The sequence below is a fragment of the Takifugu rubripes genome, chromosome 3, assembly GCF_901000725.2.
Source record: "Takifugu rubripes chromosome 3, fTakRub1.2, whole genome shotgun sequence".
Classification (NCBI taxonomy): Eukaryota; Metazoa; Chordata; class Actinopteri; order Tetraodontiformes; family Tetraodontidae; genus Takifugu; species Takifugu rubripes.
The window spans coordinates 15,013,909-15,034,004 of NC_042287.1; the positions used below are offsets into that span (position 1 = coordinate 15,013,909).

Genomic DNA, 20,096 nt, shown 5'->3' on the forward strand with positions numbered 1-20,096 from the left:
CTGCAACCATTAGTGACAGCAGTCAACGTCTGTCATCTATAAATATCATCCTAGCCTTCACTATCTCATGGGGGAGGCTCATTTTTGCACCACATCCGGAGGCAAGGACGTCATACTTCCTGTAACAAACCACTTCACGTGGGGGCAGTGAGTCCTTCATGGTCCGTGGGTCGAACAGACCGGGGGGGGTCTGCAGCAAGCCTTCAAGTGGTGCAGCCCACTGGGAAAGTACAGAGCAGCCCCAGTGCTGGGAAGATTAAGAGGTGTTAGCTGTAATATGTGGCCAGATGATTTAAATTCAGATATAAGTGCAAGTGAATTTAAATGGCTTATTAAATAAAGCGCACGTCAATATCTCCATCTAGTGGTCCTGTGGAAAAAAATAAATGTTACTGACTACCTTTAACAAATACAAACAACGTTTTAACATATATAGTTTATTTATATATAATAAATTTCTATGTACAATTTCTTCTTCTTTTTTTTTAAAGGAACAAAATCAAAGAGGACGCTTCGATTGCAAACAGTGTTTGATACCAAGGAAGGAAGGAAGGAGACAAAATGGAAAAGTGCTCTTAAATGTAGTTTCTTGGGTGTTCATTTTCTTTTGATAGTTGTAATTTAGAAAGTAGAAATTAAAGTTGTGTGAGGGGGGTGAGTCACAATCAGAGAGTCAGGATTCCCCTAAAAGTCACTTAGATGCTAACACATGAAGGATCAGATGATAACCAATTTACATCACAGCTCCTGGTGCTTTTTGAACTTTAATCACATTACGTAAGACTTTGGCTTTAATCACACTGTTAATCACAAGGAAACAACCGAGGTTTTGAGTCAAGTTGCCAAACTCGCCTTTACCCTGTATTTCAGCTGTGGGGGGTTTACTGTTTGTAAAGGGTTTTTTTTTAAGACGACGGCTCACTTTGAGCGTTGTGGTGCCTCAGGATTGTGAAGCACTCGCCGCCGTAATGGGACATTAGACCGTGCACAGCTGGGACAGCGGGAACTGGCGGCTCGTTCACAAAGAGGGAGGCCTGATTGTCTGTCTGACAGCTGTGTGTAGTCAAAAAGTATGACACATCAACGCAACATGATCACATAAATAACATCACAAAAACATCCAGTGTATGGATTTTTTCCTTAAGGACAGAGACAGAAGGTAACTCCTCCTCCCAATAAGGGTAACACTTTAACCAAAAGTATTTGTGAAAACTCCTCTCGTTAAAGCAGTTGACACAGTCATGCAACATGAAGTCTAGCTCAGACGATGCCTGGCTGCTTTGTCTGGGTCCTGGGGATTGAGATCCAGGCCCAGCCAGGAACAGGATTCATCCTGGGTTGGTTTCCCAATAAAGTCTGCGTGGCAGCGTTTGAAGAATCACCACACTGAATTAGCACTCACGTTTCACAAACTGTATACGTCACGTCAATACAAAAGGGGGACTTCTGCCTTGTGTGTGTTTGTGTGGGTGTGTGAGTGTTTGTGTGTGGGGAGGGGACTCTGGATTCCGACACACTCTGGATTCCAGGGAAACATAAATTACAGGAAGACCAGTGATGGTCTACATCCCACTTAGAGAGAGTCAGAGAAGCAGAGGGGGTGAGGGGGGAGAACTGTTGTGCTCAGTGTTGTTTACAAGGCACTGTCTCGTCACATGATGTCCACAAAGAACTCGCAGGGATTGCCCATGGCGTGCTGGAAGGACTGGCGGCTAGCGGTGAGCTCGGGAGGAATGGCTGCCAACTCTCTCCCAGGAGGGGCTCCAGGGGGCGTAGTGCTGCTGACTGAGGGTTTGGGGGCCAGTCGGGCCAGGCAATAAGGGGGAGGCAAACCTGGGGGGCCGTAGGAGGAGGCGTGGCTCCGCTCGCTGTGAGCGCACGAGCCCGGTCCTGGCTGAGAGAAGGGGGCGTGGCTGTAGCTGAATGATGGGTGGCTGTTCTGTGAGTGGGGGTGACTCCTGTGAGAGTGACTGTGACTGAGGCTCGATCGGGCGTGACTGTGACTAGAGACGGTGTGGCTTTGATGGCTCATCTGGCTGGCAGAGCGTTCTCCGCGTCTTCCTCCACGGATGCGGGGCTCCGATTCATTGCATGCTGACCGCTGGCTCTTCTCCTGCGGGGAGGAGCGTCTACCTTTGCCTGCGCTGGGGTTGGAGCCGCTGCTTCGGCTTCCTGTTGAGAGAGGGGGAAAAGGACATTTTAATTTGGACCTCTGCAACCCACCTAACGTCGCCTGTCACGTCGACTATCAGGCACAGCCGATTAGGAACCATCTGAAGGTCACACGTTAAACAAAACATCTAATCGAGCTTTTATGGAACAGCGATCGAGCCCGTTCTCTGCATCAATATTGTAAAGCGACAAACATAAAGTACCTGCAGAAAGTTAGGCACTACTTCAGTTTTATTTGTTTTTTGAACAGGAAACCAGGATGTGTATAATACATTCATGGTATTGAAGCAATTTGTTTAATGTGTGACAGATTTTAGGCAAAAATCCAGGGAAACAAATTTATCTCAATTACTTCTCCCCGTAGCATGGGCTTAATCCGATATTCTCACACACACAACACACGCACGCACACACAGACACACACACGCACGCGCGCACACACACACACACACACACACACAGAAACATTCGGTTTCAATGAAAAAACATAACAGAACTGGACGTATCATTGGCATCATGTTCACATGCATGTTGTTTAAGACAAGGGTTGTGTAATGTGTCATGTGTACAACACTGCTGTAAAAACGAGTCACCCATTCCTTCAACGAGCTCAACAGTACTGGGTAAAGTGGTGCGTTATCGCCCCCTATCGGTGAGTATGGTAGCATAAGCCTTGGAGTGATTGCTCTGCACCATGCGCCTCCCAGCACAGTACAAATGCATGCCCAGAGGTGCAAAATAGATGGACAGACCTTCAGGAGAGTCACGCACAGGGTACACATGGAACACGTAACAGGCAGAAACCTTAAAGGTGGGAATATTGAGCACTTAGAGAGAGACAGAGAGAGAGAGGAGGAAGAAAAGATGGAAAAGGAAGAGTGCTGAGACAGAGAAAAGAGAGCAGCCGAGGAGGAGAAGGGGATTAGCAGGCTTACCGGTTCCCCCAGTGTCCTGGGACTACCTCCTCCATCAGTCTACCGTTGCCCAGCAGAAACAGAGGGAACAACAGAATTACACACACCTCCCAGCTCAACCCGGCTCACAGCTACACCGAGGACATCCAGCCTTTATGGCCGGATTCCCCTTCCATGCCTGTTTTAGCCCTTTTCCTTATCACCCAATGCAAAGCTGTCATGAAAATGTGTCTTAAAATGCAAAAGAAGAATGGAAAATGCACACAAGCCTATGCAGAAAAACCAGAGGTCACCAAATATGCTGTTTACACCCAGAAGTTTAACTGCACACTGACAAAGTCAGGCAGGGTGACTGCAGACATAATCGAAGAATGCAGATAATGTTTCATTACAGCTTCCAGCAGATCTTCAGTCTTCAGCGGCAGGGAGGTTTTGACATGTTTTACTTATCAGGTTTCAGAGCTCAGTCCCCTCAGACCCCGGGGTGGAGAGTCAAACCGCCAACATGATATCCTACATTTAGGTCCCTGGATACAAAAGTGCAAATGCAGCATCTGCCCAATGATACAGGATTTACACAAAAATGTAAATTTTAATTTCTCCTCAGGTACAAATAACAAGGATGGTTGTGAATATCTGGGTGCAAAGAGCATGTGGTTTGAAAAGATAATGAAGACATGCGTTCAAGCACACAAGCACCCAGGTCTGTTTGCAAACACCAGAAATGCCCCGAAACAAATTCATAAAATTGCATCAACTAGTCTCTGCATATCTGCATATCAAGCAGATAAAAGCAACTGAGACGTATGGATGAATCACTTAAAGTGATGACATGTAACTCGGCATTAAAGCAACCCACACACTCACAACCACACACAACCCACACGCACACACACCGTTCTACACTCTGTGTAGATATAAAAGAGCATGCGTCAGAAACACAAGGTTGTCAACTCTTCTGATTCAAATCGCAAAGTAAAAATCATTCAGTAGCTGATGAAGAGCGATTCAAACTGGCATTCTGTAGTCGTGCGGTTACTGAGTACAAACCCGGTTTGCAAAGCTGTCTGCCGCATGACTCAAGATGCTCATGACTGACCTTGACATGTAAGAGTTGCATTAAAACACACATATTTATTCAATCAAGCTCTAATCCAGTGTCAGGTCACTACCTAGCGAGCTGATTAAAGCTAACATTAGCATGAGTGTTAGCACCGAGACGTCAGGGGCGCATTGATTAAAGAGAATTTTGTGTTGTGCGTCGAGTCAAACGGCCCGGTTAACTAATGAAGCACAAAAAAACCCACAAAGAACCATCTTGCCCCTCGGTCTCTCTACTTACCCTCGCTGTGCTGGCTGCCTGCACTCCCACTGTGGAAACTGTGGCATGGGTCCGAGTACCCTGGCGGGAAGCTCGGTGGTGCGGAGGGGAAGGGAGGGTAGGGGAAGGGCTGGCCGCCCAGGGGCCAGGGGTTGCTGGTGGGAGGTAGCGGTGCGAGCGTATCCTGCTCAGAGCCTCCTCCACTGGATCCCTCGTTTAAATTGAGCGAGGCCATGTCTTAATAGAAAAGAGCACAGACAGTGAGTGGACTCCGTGCATTCACCAACCTGCATCGCACACTTTAGAGAAGCAGGTGTACTTTGGCAGAGGTCTCCGAAGGTGTAGTAGCACTGCTCGGAGAAGGTGATCTTGTTGACGGTGTGTCTTAGGTAGCCATGTTTCAGCAGACTGCTGGCGTACTTCCGTGCATCCCGCCGATCCTTGAAACCTTCCACTCTGGAGAAAAGCCAGTCCACCACGTCAGCACCTGACAAGAACAGATGAGGAAATTTACTGAACAAACCCACCGTCATTAACAAGTCACAACCACAGTGGCGACACACACCCCCCTTAATCGATATTTATGTTGAAGTAAACGCGTATCGATGGATATTTAAAGTTACAGCTGATTTCCAATGACGCAACCAAGTTGACCGTGAAGGAATTATAAAGAAGTGACTTAATGAGTTGGTGGAAACAACTGTTATTGCTCATCTGTCATTCTGCAGTACATCCAACTTAAAAGTTCAAATCAAAGTTTCTTTTAAGTGTGAACTGTTGACTCAGTTCTGCACTTCTTACCAATGACAGCATTGGCGATAGTGATCTTCAACCACATCCTGTCTCGGATCTCTAGGCCAGAGTCAGGTAACTGCATCACCTTGACGATAGTGGCCATGTCTGTTTTATTTGCAGACAGAGGCAGGTCTTCTAGTTCTGCTGCAACAGAGGAGTTTGTGAGAGAGACGTGACCACCACAACCTTTAAAATGGCATTTTGCTGTAGATGATGGAAGTGTTGCGGTTACCATAGTGAGGATATGGTCCTGTCAAGGCGGTGGTGTGTGAAATCCAGGCAGCGGGGTCAATGGGTCTCACTGGTTCAGCTGAACAAATGCAGCAAACGCGTCAGAACCGAGTCAGCGACAGCAGTCAGAACACTGCAAACATGATTAAAAGGTGGGTTTTGCTCTTTTACCACGAGGGATGGTGAAGTAGCTTCGTGGAGATGGGTCCCAACACTTGGCAACGGTGAGACTAATGGGCCTGGAAAGGAAGAAAAAAAAAGGATTTTGGTGGAAAATGAAGCAAACTTCACCGAATATACAGTAAAAGGTAGGTCTGATCTCCAGAAGAACAAAGTGTCGGTAGCTGACGCTCAGAAGGTTAGAGTTAATAATCTGGTTACCCAGGTTTGGAAACAATCTCTCTGAGGATCCTCACAGCGTCGTCGTTGCTCATGTTTTCAAAATTGACATCGTTCACCTGTTTTGGCATAAAAATAATGGTTTTTTGTTGGTCTCATTTGCAGTTTTTCTATTAAAACAAACTTCAAAGGCCTGAATGCTGATTTTTGCACAGTGAAGATCACAAAAAAACACATTCTCAGTGTGGGGCTACAACAAATTCAGCTTCATGTGTCGTACAGTGGGCGTAGCCACAGAATGCTGCTGCACATAGATTAAACAGAGAAACAGGAAGGAAAAGGAGAGGCAGCGAACAGCCTTGCCACAGACGTGACGACCATATAAAACCTCAGAAACAAAAGCCTTCCTATGCAGCAGCAGGTGTGTTTTTATCACGTGTAAAAAGGGATTTGCATACCTGGAGGAGCATGTCTCCAGGTTCTATCCTCCCGTCAGCAGCAACAGCTCCTCCCTTCATGATGGAGCCGATGTAAATGCCACCGTCTCCCCGGTCGTTACTCTGACCAACAATACTGATTCCCAGAAAGTTGTACTTCTCTGTCAGGGGTGAAAGACAACAGTCAAATGGGGCCCTCGTCCGCGCGGACGCGTGCGAATAAACGTAAAGTTTTACCCATGTTGAGTGTGACGGTGATGATGTTGAGGCTCATCGTGGAGTCGGTGATGCTGCTGAAGGACGAAGACTGAAAGGCAAGAAGACGGCAACAGACGTGAAGGACGTGTTGGGGGGGGGGGGGGAGTGGAGGCTCTCAAAGGTGCTCACCCGGTCGATTTTAGCCAGTTTGTGTCTCCGTCGGCGCCGCTTGTGTCGACGCATCAACTGTGAAGAGGAGCTCTGTTCAGTGGAGCTGCTGAGCCTGAAAAAAGAAAAATCAGAGGAGCAAAACAGTTTATTAATTTGTTTATTATGCAAGACACGTAAATCAATAATCCTATATTAATTCTTCAATCAAAATGACATCAACACTGTAATGATTTTGTGTTTTTAATGTCTTCATTTCTTTTATCCAATTTTTTGGAAAATAAGTCACAAGAAAAAATTTTATTTAATAAGTTGGCAATTAAAATTAAGTTTGTGCTAAAAGCTAAATAGTAACTGCAAAAAGAAATGCCAGTTACTAAAACGTAATGGCCTTCAGGAGAAACAGCAGAAATGGAAGTAAAACGTACATAAATCATTGAATTAACTAAAAAAAAAACCAACCAAACATGAAAATCTAATAACACAGGATGTAAACAAGTGAAGTCAGTGTTCCCACTGCAAGATAAAAAGCTTCTTTGATGTGAGGTCAGAGTTTACCTGCTCGCGTCCTCATCTTCCTCGCTGTCCACGAATGAGCTGGACTCCAGCTCGCTGCTCATTACCGAGGCGCTGTCGTAGCCCATGGCCGAGTCCCTCGCCGTGCGCTCTGATTTGGAGTGACCGTTGATGCGAGGGACTGGAAGGGAAACGAGAAAAGAGCATCATGAATCAGGCGGGAGTCCGCGCTGCATCACAGGAGGGGGGGAAGAGGGGGGGCTACAGAGATGAGCACAAGATCCTGACAAATATATTAATACAATCAAGAAAATGCAATAACGGATTCAGAAAACACAGCGACCGTCAACTTGTTCCCGTGTGGTAATATAGGTAATGCTGGGCCCCTGCTCAGACGGACCCCCATACCTACACTGCCAACGACGTGGCGTTGCCTCGGGGTAGCAGCGGACTGGCTGGAAAGGCCTGAGAAAGCGAAGAGGGTGTGGCAGCGTGCACGCTCGCCAAGAGCGAGCAAAACATTCCAGCAATGTGGCTGATCCCATCGCTAGATCCGCCCCAAAGGTGCTTTTTCTTTCTTTCTCCCCCCCCCCTTTTCAAAGCCGAGCTAAAACAGTCAGCAGAGGGACGGCGAGGATTCACCGCAGCACATTTCCTCTCGCAGAGGGAACAAAGCAAGCGTGCGGGTTCACCGAGCCATTCTGAAACCTGCCGCTGACTTTCAACAGGCGTCGCAGCTCATCTACAACAGAGGCAGCCAGACACAAAAGAAGAGCAGAATAAAAACTTTTAAAATCCTCAATGCATTTATCAGCTCAGGTTAATGTTTCACAACCGAACAGCTTTTGTTATTCATCAGAACAGCATTTACACAACAGTAAATGTCAAACCTCATAACTAGAACAGTAGGATCCAGGATTGGGTTTAAATGCTCTATAATTAATACTTTTTAAGCAAATTAGCTTCAAATCAAGCATCACCAAAAGACTAAAGGCCTCAAATCCCTCTCACCACAGCCGGCCGTGTGTCTCCATCCAAATCGTGGACAAACTGAGCCGAGTCAGGACAAAGTGTTGCCTCCTCCCCCCGATGGAACGCAACTATAGAATGACTGCTAATCTGCCTCCACCAATCACATCGCTCCGTTCTCCAAACCAGAGATGCTATGGGATTTCAGATGACCTGTTGTTCTCTGCCGTACCTGCCCCAAGCGACGACACCATCGGGCTGTCGCGCTTTTCGTAGAAAAGTGTGGCAAAAATATTGTTTTTAGAAAGTTTGTTGCAGCGCCGCCAGCTGTTTTCGTGTCACGCGAGCGTTTGACCTTCAGCCGCGTTCCAGCGTCTGCAACACTTTCTGGGTTATTAAAATTCACAAACAGCCCCACAATGTTTTTTCTTAAAGCCCGTTTTTCGGTCACTGGCAGCTCAGACAGAAAGTCAGAGGAGAAATCTAAACTTTAACCAATCGACACACACAATATCACCCAAGATATCGTAAGGTACGGTATAAGGTATCAGGGAAATTCCTGCTTCCGTGGAGGCTGCAGGCTGTGAGCTAAGGAGGAGGGAAACTGCGACAATGACAGCCAACACTCAGACAACTGCAGGTCTTTACTCGAGAGATTTATGAGCCGTGAAACCGCCGGTAAACTGAGAACAACATCATTCCTCCCAATGGTGTCAATTAATTAAAGGAAACAAGCCAGAGGAGAGTGCACGTGTGCGAACATGGGCCTCAATCCAGGCCAAACGTTCGTCAACAGCAGAGCCGCAACAGCAAAACAAGAATAGGACACAACCAAGTCCAGAGCACGACAGCGATGGAACCAGCGCACGTGAATATTCAAAACAGATGTTCCCAGCATGTGAGCAGTTTCCTGCTCTTCCTACAGCCTTGAGGAGGTCATGAGTGGAATCTGCCCATAACTGCAGGCTTGGATTTGTTGCCAGTGTATATAATTTCCCGCCCTGGCAGCATCTGCGCCTCAGCAGTGTCTGATCCGACTGAAACACCAGCGTTTCCTGCTGAGGAGAACTCGCAGGACGAGACTGAAGCGGGTGGAAAAACAGCCTCTGACCATAAACCTGAGCCACAGGCGGGAAACACAAGAAGAACAATTATCGAGCAGGCTGGAGGATTCTAGAATCTGCGACTTTTGGTGAACTCCTCACCTCCCTCAGTCATCGCTCTGCTTCGCAGGTGTGAGAATGTTGACAGCACCGTCTGTGTGTGTGGTTTTTTTTTTTAGAATACTGCCTGATTATACTCACGCTCCGTTTCCCGAGCTCTCCTCCGCGCTCTCTCTCTCTCCCGCTCTCTGCGGTGGCTCAGGAGAGATTCCGTACCCGTCTCCGTGTCCAGGCCGTCTCGGCTGCTCACCGCGTTGGCGCTGTCGCACACACAAAACTTCAGTTAGACTTTTAATGATGCGCAAAACACAAGCTCCCCCACACAAAATTAGCTCTCCAGTCACCCCTGAGCTAATCCCCAGCTACAAGGTGCTGTCTGTTGTAATATCTGTTTGCCTGCCATTCGGCCTCGGGGGAATACGCAACTCATATTATCACTCTGTTTCAAATTCAGTCCCTCTGGCCAAAATAGCAGTTTCATTGTTCTGAGGTATGTGATGTGTTTTTCACTAAGTGTCACTAATGAACAGATACCCTGCGAGGGAGCCGCGCCTGACAATACGGGCATTAATGAGACCCATTGAAAGCCCAGATGGTGCCTGCAGTGTGATTGGGGGAGAAGAATGACAGACTGCATAAAGGAGGGAGAAGTGGTAGATCAGGTGTGGGCTGAGGAAGGGCCCGGTCTGTACACGCGCAGCCTTAGAGGAGTCTGGGGGGGGGGGGCTCTGACAGGGCCGGAGGGCAGATTGTTATTCTGGCAGCGGGTTGCTCACGCCGTGGCCTCAGGCGTCGGGGTTAAGGGACTTACACACCTGCCGAGGCACCTACAAGAAACCTGAAGCTGCTGAGAACTTTAAAACACCCTGACAGTCTTCCACACACACTAGAGTGTGTGCGCAGCGTGTACGGCTTATTAGTGGGTTCAACTGAAGGTGTCACACGAGCACAATTCTGGCTCCCAGTTCATTTTAGATTCCACCTTTAAAGCTCACGCAGCCCCCAGTGGTGCAGCCCATACGTTAACCCCGACCCCGGTCTTAGACCCCGGCAGCGTTCCTGACACGTCAAAGTCAAAGCTTCAACGTACAGATGTTCCCTCTCTGGCTGTCACGGCTCCGAGTCTCACCTGAGGAGGTGATGGATTATTCCTTTACTACTGCTCAAAAACATTTTTTTTCTCCAAACAAGACGCTGTCCTTTTGTTGTCTTTTATTATAATTTAATTGTTTAATTTATAACTATGTTATTCAGGAAGCATTTTAGATTAGATTTCTTTTTCATCTCTCCTAAGTTATCAGTTTTTAAAGGTTACAGAGGCAATAATTGAAAAAGGCAGAATGTATATGGATGGTAATACTGTATCTGTAATATTTTTTATTGAAAATGCTCATTTTAAGCTAATAAATCATTACTTATGCTCATTTTGTGCTAAGGACACTTTTTCAACTGACAATAAATGCAACATAACTGATGTTATTTGATAGATATTGATATGGTAATTTATTTCGATTTAATTTAATGTGTCCAAACAGGGCAAAAGGGGCATGAACACGACGGCGTGGCGTGCGCTGTAGCACACAGCTCACGTGCGGCTGATCAATGCAAATCAAAACAGAGCCGACTGGATGTTGCGGCGTTCCCTCAGCGGGTGTAAAAGGCTCACCGAGGCACGCTCGCACTGTGGCGCACTAATGGATCCACCTGGTTTCACCAGCAACACCCCAGTGCAACATATGCAAATATGGCCGCGCATTTCTCATTGGTGGGTCGCGAAGAGGTCACCGACGCGCTCGTGGCCCCGATGGCTGCTGTCCAACCGGGCGGCCAGTCTGTTGATCTGGGGGAGATTATCGACGGCGCTCAGCTGCAGCTGTGAACAACTGCCACCCCCTTTCAACCCCCTTCCCTTCTCCCTGCTGCCAACTGCCCCCCTGCAACCTACCCTCCCTTGGGAAATGGAGATGGGTGCTTTTAATGTCGGTTAATCCGGATTACCAGGCAGAGAGACATCAGTTGTGTCCATTCTCAGCCCAAAACACCTATTCTGCCAGTTCATCAAATAGAGCCATTCACGCCGACAAACACACGAAATGCATGAATAAAGCACAAAGAGAAATGAAGTGGTAATAATATTCTAGCTATTTTCAGAGGGGAGGGGGTGGAAGACTGGATTCATTTCAGAAAGAGAGGAGGCTCGCTATAGGGAATTCAGCATGCTGCTGCTCCGAGAGAAAGGCTTGTCTGAGTCGATGAGGGAGAGAGACGAGGAGAGCGAGGGAGGAGAAAGGCGCGATTTATGGCGCAATGTCCTTTTTAGTCCACAAGGTGGCAGCAGTCCTGGAGGAAGCTGGCCAGGAACAATAAAATCATCAAGGGAGCTGACAGCTGAGCAGTGGGGCACAGCCCGTAGAGGGCAAAAGAGAGCTGGGATGTCAAACGCTGAATAAAGAGGTACAGCGAGACCAGACAGATTGCACGTTCTCAATATAGAACCCCAGCCATATTGCTCTAGCGGTGTAATGGCAAGCCTCACCCCCAGTGCCCCCGTTTTTAAAGCTATATTTAGATTGGGGTCTCTCCTGTGCAAGTACATTCACAAATGTGCGAGTCAGAAATCAGCGCCGGACTCCAGATAACCATCCCCCGATGAGAAAACCCGACGCACCGGCGTCCTTTTGGGCCACATATGCTTTTGTAGGAAGGATGAATGCTTTTAGTGGATGAACACAATGGGCCGTGCCGAGGATTCGCCCGAAGATATGTAAGCTGCGCAGGCTATTTCAAGTATCAGCAGCACTGGCGGCGTACGCATCGTGTTTACATAGATGAGTGGACTAACGCCTTGCTCCACGGCTGAGTGGGCGGGAGGGGACATACACGGTGGTGAGAGAAACACTCACACCCATGCGCGCTCACACTCAAGCTTTAGCACGTACTTCATGCCATAATTCGCTCACAGGTGTGAAGACCACCTACACATCCCGTACTAGCTGCCGCTGATGAGCTTTCCACACTCTGATTAGCACATATGGCTCGCCGCGGAATACAAAGGTTGCCTGGCGTGCAGGGCCGTGTAGCTTGAATTCATTTGCCTGCATGCCCCCGCGCGCGCGTAATTGCGCATACATGACAGGCAGTAATCAGCCTACTTACTGGAAGGAGGGGGGCCGCGAGTCTCCGATGCCCCCTGTTCTCTCGAGGGGAGGGGGCAGCTCTGGGTGGCTCTCGGTGCACTGAGATCCTCCATCAGAGTGTGTACTTTCTGCCAGGACCAGCTGGAGGAGACAGAGGGTGATATGATAAAGAGCAGACATGTTTGGGTTGGGGAAACGGGGAAAAAACAAAACACCGTTGAGCGACATGAATCCTCCTGTGGGGAGAGAGAAGATCAAGCGACAACGTCGACAAAGACGTCGCGAGCGCGAGTCCTCGCGAGGAAACGCTGCCCAATGAAGGGCTGCGGAGGGGCCGAGATGGCTGCAGGAACAACAGCGAGAACGAGGAAAAACAACAGTGCTTTCACTCAGTGGAATGTCAGCAGACAGGAGGACATATGATGACCCAAAGATACAACTACGCTCCTTTCATCTGAGCCACGATAATGAAAGATAAAGCAGGCAGCCACTAAGCGCCGTCGTGTGGAGCGCCAGGAGGGTGATGGGTCTCACAGTCGGTGTTATCTGACATCGTTAGGCCTTTAGATGATACCTGTGCCTGATTTTCTTGGCTCTTTCTCACACACCGGAAAGGATTTTTTTTTCACGTTTGCCATCGGCTTCTCTTCCATGACTGGTTTTCTGTCTAAAATTAATTAACACGTAGATTTAGTCTTGATCTTGGCTTTGCCAGATGGCTTAGTAAACAAATATATTATTAGCAGGCACATTTTTATCAGCTATAATAGTAAGCACTCTGTAATGGGTTTGAGGCTTTGGTTGTTAGAATGATTCTACGGAAGCCTGGAATGGACAAACAGACATTCTGCCTATGACAATATTATCCATCAGCTCCAATCATTTCTGGTGTATGAAGCTACATTTCATGTTGCGGAGCTAAATTCTAAATATATCTACAACAACAAACTTCTGGACTGGAAGTAACTCACGGAAGCAGCTGTGGAAAATACATTTTGTTCCCTAGAGGCCACCGTATGTTCTCAGACGCTGGTGAAATCTTACAGCTCAAGTGGACTTTGATTTCTTTACATTTAAACTGTATGAAAAACGAAATTGTTGTTTATAATAATTAGATAAAATGAGCCACCGTACACATTACAGTATATAATAGGAGATAAATAGGACAAATGCAGATACTGAATTTAAAAAATAATAATATAGTATACACACACACACTCTCAGTCAGTCCATTACCACTTTATTCAAGCTTCATGTCAAACCTTATTTATTCTTGTATTGACAAATCTATAACTTACAGAACTAATGTTATTTGAGTTATTTTATGTTAAATGACATTAACCATGACAGAGTACCGCAGTCAACAGGGTGCATCGGTTAAAGAAAACAGGCTTTGTGTGGGGGGAACTTAATCAAATGTGTGATGGAAATAAATGTAGACAGGCTGTCAGGCGGCACTGAGATTTAGTGAGACCACACTTAAATTACAGACCGCATGTTGTTAATATCGACGTTGCTTAAGTGATATTGAAGACGACAGTCTTTAACAACATTACAGCTGCCGCCGATTCTGACCTCTGACCTCCCTGTGGGGACATCAGGGGGAGTAATTAATTACAACCCCGAGATCAATACAGTGTGTTTTTACAGCATTTTTTTGTTTTTAAAAAAAGGAAAAACACAAACATCAACTAGATTAAATGTGCAGATTGTCAATTATGTCCAACCACAGGACATGACAAGTTACTTTAATCTGTATTTTACTTGTCACTGTACGTAATATCAGCCTCTTCGGACCATTTGTCTGTAATTAGGGATGATTAGAAAGCTCCTGAAGTCAATAGATGATTCCTAGTAATCAAACTCAACAACGTGTGATGGTATGTTGTCACAGCTGCCAAGTCTCATATCAAATGGAATCAATCACAGCCCATACGTGGCGAGTTCAAAGTTGAGTGTAGGTAAAGCACTGTGGAGGCGTTACGTTTACATGAGCCACGTGCGCGGCGCACATCTTTGTTAAGAGCCGAGCAGGAGCGCTCCATCCATCTCACTTACCCAGGAAACTACTCTCCCGTTGAAGCAGGGCAGCTTGGCGTTGTCGTCGGAAATCTCCTCTTTGACGACCCTGGGGGAGGACAGAAAGACAGGTTAAGGGACAGGACAGACGGGCTGAGTAACCAGGAAAACACCGGGGGGGGGGCAGAGAGCAGCGTGCGTGGGGGGGGGGGGGGGGGGGGGCATCACTGTCCTGCACCGTTTACACTATCATTAATAAGTCATATTTTCCACAGATGAGCTCAGTGGCAGCGATGACACAGGTGACAGAGAGGCAGCAACGGTAACCACGGCGATCTGTACCTGCCACAGATGAGGTCATAACTCCGCGATGAATGGGCCTGTTGTTATGTGTGCGTGGATGGATGGGTAACCTATATATTTAGTGTATAGATCGATTGTATTACTGCAGATAGATCAAGTCCATCACTGACCAATTCTATCACAAATGGGTTTAAACAAATAGCAAGTGTTTCTCATTTCCCCCTAAAAGCTTAATTTTATCATAATATTTTTTTAAAAAAAATGCATTTTCACATTTATTCAGTTAAAATCAAATTCAAAGAATTTGAACTTTCAGTGGTTAATTTTTTTTTAAAGCTAAAGTACACATTGTGTTACAAACGTGTATCATTTAAATATAAAACTCATCTTACTTTCAAAATCTGCTGCAAGAAATTATTTTTAAATCTAGGAAGATGGGTGTTTGCTGGATCTTTTTAGTATAAGTACATATGGGTTATTTCTTTCATATTTCTTATCTTCACAGGTTATTTTTAAGCCCGTTCAGGCTCCTGAAGGTGCAGCAGCAGCTGTATTAACAGAGGGATCTAATGTGTGAGCTGATGTTCATCTTCAGCTGTAAAATTCCCAACAAAAATACCTCCCAGTTACCCTTTGACCTGCTGGGCCACAGTTTGGCCGCCACCACTCAACACAGCTGCTGTGCAACATCGATCAAGACTGCAGGAACAAGTCACGGGCACGTCGAGAACGTCGCACTAAACAGTAGAGGTATTTAAGATGTGACATTCATCCAACAGCAACAGTTATTAATGAATGTCAGAGGAAAAACATGCCAGAGATGTTTGTTTCTGCCTTTTCACATTTTATTCATTAATCTACATTGTGGTTAACGAATTTGATTCTGCCGATATAAAGTATAAATAAATGGTGACATAACATTCTAAGCATAACTTATTTTTTAAGACTCAAATACTCGGTTATCTGTCTGTTACCAGAGGCAAAGAAATTCAAAACTGAACAATCTCTGTAATAACTAAATAAAATTGTAAACTTTCAAACCCTTTCGGGGGTTTGGTTTTCCCTTATTCTGTCTAAACCTAATATTTTCCTTTTATCAAAAAGGAGAAATTCCAGGATGGTGACATCGGCCCCCTCCCAGCCGCTGATGTATTTAACAGTCCCGGTTCCGCTGATCTGCGTGACTGAGCGTATTTGTTTGGCTTTTTTTGGCGGAGGATTTTCCTTGCAGGAGCATTTCTGAGACCCCGAGCAGATCTCGCGTTGGCTTCTCGGCTTTGAACCCGGAACATGAAAAGGAAGAGGCTCGGCTAGGCAACGACAGGAAAGCATATGAAGGTTTTAAAGCCGCGGTGTTTCTGACAGCGACTTTTCAGATTTCATTTTCCCCCACTTCTTGTTTGCCAGAACTTCCCCGCCAGTGAAATGATTAGCCAAGCTAGTTGTGTGCGCTTGTGTGTGTGTGTTGGGAGCGTTGTTGCTGGGAGTGGTGGACAGAGATAACGTAGCCTTGTGGCTGGAACTGATGACCGAGCCCCAATGTAACCGCTGGAAGGAAAACGGGAGGGAGGCGCGGGCCGACTCCGCCGGCTGCTTGTTAGGTAGGAAGTGTTTGCATCCTCTGAGTGACCAGCTGTAAGGTGAATGGCGAGGAAGTGGGAGTGGCCCGCACAAGCAAAATATCAGCAGTGCTTCTTCTTTTGACCATGGAACAGGAATAAGGTCCGCTTGCATCACAGCATTTTTAGAATTTCTAGAACTGAGAGCTGGCACAGAAAAATCTCTCCAACATATCTGATAGAAGAACTGAAAGCTGAGCAGCCGTGAAATAGTTTCAAAGCAGACGTCATCTCGGTCATGTGGTAACGAGGCCGCGGCGCGCGTTCTTCTCAGCTACGCGCACGGTCTGTTGAGAGAAGCATGTGTCCGGTCCCGGCTGCCGTCGCAGATCCGACCGCTTCGAGACTTCCGAGCAGAATTCACAGGATAATGACAGAAGATTTTTCCCTGGTGATCGCTAAATATTCCACCGCTGGGGATATTTGTGTAGCTGGGGAAGATTAGACGTATTTGTTTGTGTTTTCAGAGGCAGGGGAGGGCTGCAGTCTAAATCCAGAAACCAGGGGCAGGAAAAGCCAGCCAACATCAGCCGGCAGGCCGACCAATTTGGTGGGCTGACGCTATAATGATGCTATAAACAGGGAAGCTAAATATTTGGGGGCAAATTAGATAGGCTTAATGCAATAAAGCGTGTTGCCTGAGCGCCACTGTATACAACCTTAACCATCTGGAAAGGTTTAATAGTGTCTTAAGCTGTCTATGTGACACAAAGACAGCTTCTCTTTTGTTCACAGCTGTGCTCGGTGTTAAATAGTCTGGTCAGTATCACGGTCACAAACACAGAAATGCAGCATAACCTTCAAACCCAGGCAGGTGCTGCAGGGCTGCATTTGTTCCTCCACATTTCAGCAGGAAAAAAGCGCCCCTGCAACAGCCACGTTGTTTTTTGAAGCACAAACAAGACTGGGTTTTTTTTTCAGACCTTGGGTTTGGCTGCCTCCTCAGCACCACAGAGCCTCTGTGACTTGCATTATAGTGAGGTCCCAGACCCTCTCCCCCCGCCAACGCTGGTGACAAAAACACCACAACATCACCTTGAAGTCTCCGAAAAAGCCGAAAAAAATCCAGCCTCATTTCGTCTCCTGCCATAATAATAAATATGAATGAGTGAATAAATGAATATCAAAGGAGAAATGAAACACAAAATGTGCAGGAAGAAATGTTTGTTTCGTTTGCGGGGCTTTGTTGTGCGAGTGGAAACTCCGCACCCTACAGTCACACCGGTTCTTCACAATCCAGCTCGTCCCTTCATGTCTGAGAAACTGAAACGATGCGGGTAAACTGGGACATTTCGTGGCGAAGCCGTTTCAGTGAATTTGTGCGGTCAACGCGTGAAGGGTCGATTCTAGTAGCTCGGCGATCCCTTAAGAAATTGGCTGGTTTTTCCAGCGTAGCAGGGGGTCGACTACAGAGGACCCTGCACTGACTGCTCATTTACATTTCAAACACTGTCTATAACTGCAAGGGATTTGATGTTTTCCCTCTCTGCTCAGCAGCCTTATTCCTCCCCAGCTAATTCCTCCGGCAGCCATACTGTTTGTGCGTGCAGTATAGCCAGCGTGGCTACCACAAAGCGCTGCTGTCCTCTGTGCCTTTGACTGAGCCTCCTTCCATACTGTGCCAGTACCATACGGCTCTAACCGAGCCCCAAAATTTCAACCTTAACTCAAAGGCGACGATTCGGATGAAGATCCCTTCATCCTGCGCCAGCAGCAGCTTTATGAGAAATGCAGTCAGTTGACAGAGACCACATCCACCATAATCAATAACCCGCTTTGTTGAGCAGGCTGATCAAGTGCAGCCATGTGCGCAGCGACACACAGCCACGGCTCCATGTGGAGAAAGCAAACACACACTGTTTGTTTCCATAATCTGCTTGAGGATCACCTGAGGCCCAGCGAATAGGCCGGCCTCCAGTGCAACAGAGACAGGAAGCCGGGGCCGAGGACAAAACCCCGCACCGAGACCGGGCTGCCACCAGGAAGAGCCCGTTTCCCTCACAAGGTCAGACTGCTATGGAAATATATGACCTTTGACTCTGTGGACAGCGTCTCCGCATTTCCTGCACTCGTGTTTGCACCACCGGAGCATTCACACGCTCGAGCGCGGCTGCTCAGAGGCCCCACACGAGTGGATCCCGCTGACCGAGGGAGCGTTAGGAGATCTGCAGAGCTGCTGCAACTTCGAAAAATCAGGATGTGACAAAAAGAGAAGGGAGGGGAGGGTGCAGCTAATTCCAGGAGAAGCTGGAATAAAATTAACAATGAAATTAAGAAACAAGTTAGAGCAGACACACAGGTCAGTGCAAAAAAAACAGACTTTCAATGTGGCTGCAGGTCTCACCAAATATTTGCTGGATATCCCCGTAATATCATGATTAAACACCAATACTTTCTATTATTAAAAAAGAGGAAACGGTTGGACGGACCTCTTTGGATTGTGCAAACTCATTTAGTTTGTGGGTTTTTCTATATGCTCGTGGGATTCACCTGCACTCCATTGTGTGGCTGCATGTGCAGTAAATAAATACAGCTTCCTGGGCCATTGTTAATGAAGGAAAACACGTTTATGCCCAGAAGAGTCAGAATCACGTCCAAACTGACCAAAAGGGGCAGGTTCGGAACATGCGGAGGCTTTGTCATTAACAGATGAATGAACTGACGTTAATACGGGTTAATGCTGACACTAATGAGCGGAGCCAGGGGTCTGGTCCTGTGTGGGGCTGCGTCATTACGGCTCCGGACAGATCTGGTATCACTTCAAACACTCGTGTGTCTCCTGCACTGCGCACAGGACAGCCTGGAATAACGAGCAGGTGCCAGGCAGCATGGGAACAGACATGGCACCGCACTTCACCGCACACATGTACCAGCAGCGCTGCAGGCTGCTGCTGCCGCTGCCGATCACAGCCTGCCTGACGGGCAGCTTCAAATTTACTCCACGGCGGTCAGAAAAAGCACGTCCGCCCGGCGAGCAGGCTAATAATAATGACCGGAATAACCACGGAGCGCGGCTACTCACCCAAAATCCTGGTCCATCGATTTGAAGAAGAATTTGTAGCTGTTGACCGGCCGATTGTTGAGGACATTTTTAAAATCCGCTAAGGTGACTTTCTCTGGAGAAATGGACAGTTTGACTAGATAAGGAGTCTCCTCCTCGTCGATGTGATATATGATTTTGGTCTCCGCCATGAGAGTGCGGGGAGGACAATCATTGACACAGGAAAGGAACAAGGGTTGGCAGCGCTATAAACAGGCCTGCTATGTTACCAGCTACCCGTGGACTAACATAACAGCATTCCCTAACACAGAAAAGAGCACAGACCACGCCGGGAAACACAGCTCCGAGTGTGAGACGAGCGCAGCGAAAATCCAGGCATAATCGCGTCGTGAGTGCGTGTGTTCCAGCTCCAGTGTGAGGCGGTACGGTGGCTCTGTCGGTACTAAAACAGGAAGGGACAGTCCACATCCTTGTGATATGTTGGGAATACTTGCTATTTTTCGCAGGCTAATTGGTTAGACAGTGCTGTCATCTAGCGGCGTGTCTGGGCTGTGCGCACGACGACGGCTCCATTTACGCGCAGGAGCGAGCACGGAACGCAGGAACAAAGAGCTGCTGGAGCTTCCGACTGTGGCACAGCACGGAATTATTACCAGCACTGTGCCGGGACTTATTATTAGCATTTGTACATTTTTGTCTTGCAAAATTCTGCACAAATGATGTCGGAAAGCAAAATAATAAAAACATTAATTTCCTTTATTTCGCTTTAAAAGCGGGTAATAATAAGACACCGA

At 47.1% G+C, this 20,096-nt stretch overlaps 1 protein-coding gene across 7 annotated transcripts; it reads right to left on the reverse strand.

The window, feature by feature from the left end:
- Positions 1–478: 478 nt before the first annotated feature.
- dvl1a (dishevelled segment polarity protein 1a) lies at positions 479–20,067 on the reverse strand. 7 transcript variants are annotated; one of them, XR_003887789.1, is made up of 17 exons: positions 19,324–20,067; positions 14,419–14,488; positions 12,380–12,501; positions 9,365–9,483; positions 7,134–7,272; positions 6,597–6,690; positions 6,447–6,516; positions 6,231–6,370; positions 5,815–5,891; positions 5,605–5,672; positions 5,435–5,512; positions 5,209–5,346; positions 4,727–4,894; positions 4,429–4,644; positions 4,137–4,185; positions 3,108–3,146; positions 2,039–2,172 (listed from the first exon to the last, which is right to left on the reverse strand). XR_003887789.1 is itself a non-coding variant. In XM_029833401.1 (16 exons), the coding sequence occupies exons 1-15, from the start codon at positions 19,491–19,493 to the stop codon at positions 3,142–3,144; spliced, it is 1,674 nt and encodes a 557-aa protein (XP_029689261.1). In that variant the 5' UTR covers positions 19,494–20,067; the 3' UTR covers positions 2,039–2,172; positions 3,108–3,141. The 7 variants fall into 7 exon arrangements, 6 of the variants coding, with proteins under 6 accessions (XP_003963504.1, XP_011600989.1, XP_029689259.1 ...); XM_029833401.1 differs by lacking the exon at positions 4,137–4,185; XM_003963455.3 differs by lacking the exons at positions 3,108–3,146; positions 4,137–4,185 and having other exon boundaries at positions 479–2,172; positions 5,209–5,343; positions 19,324–19,903.
- Positions 20,068–20,096: the final 29 nt, after the last annotated feature.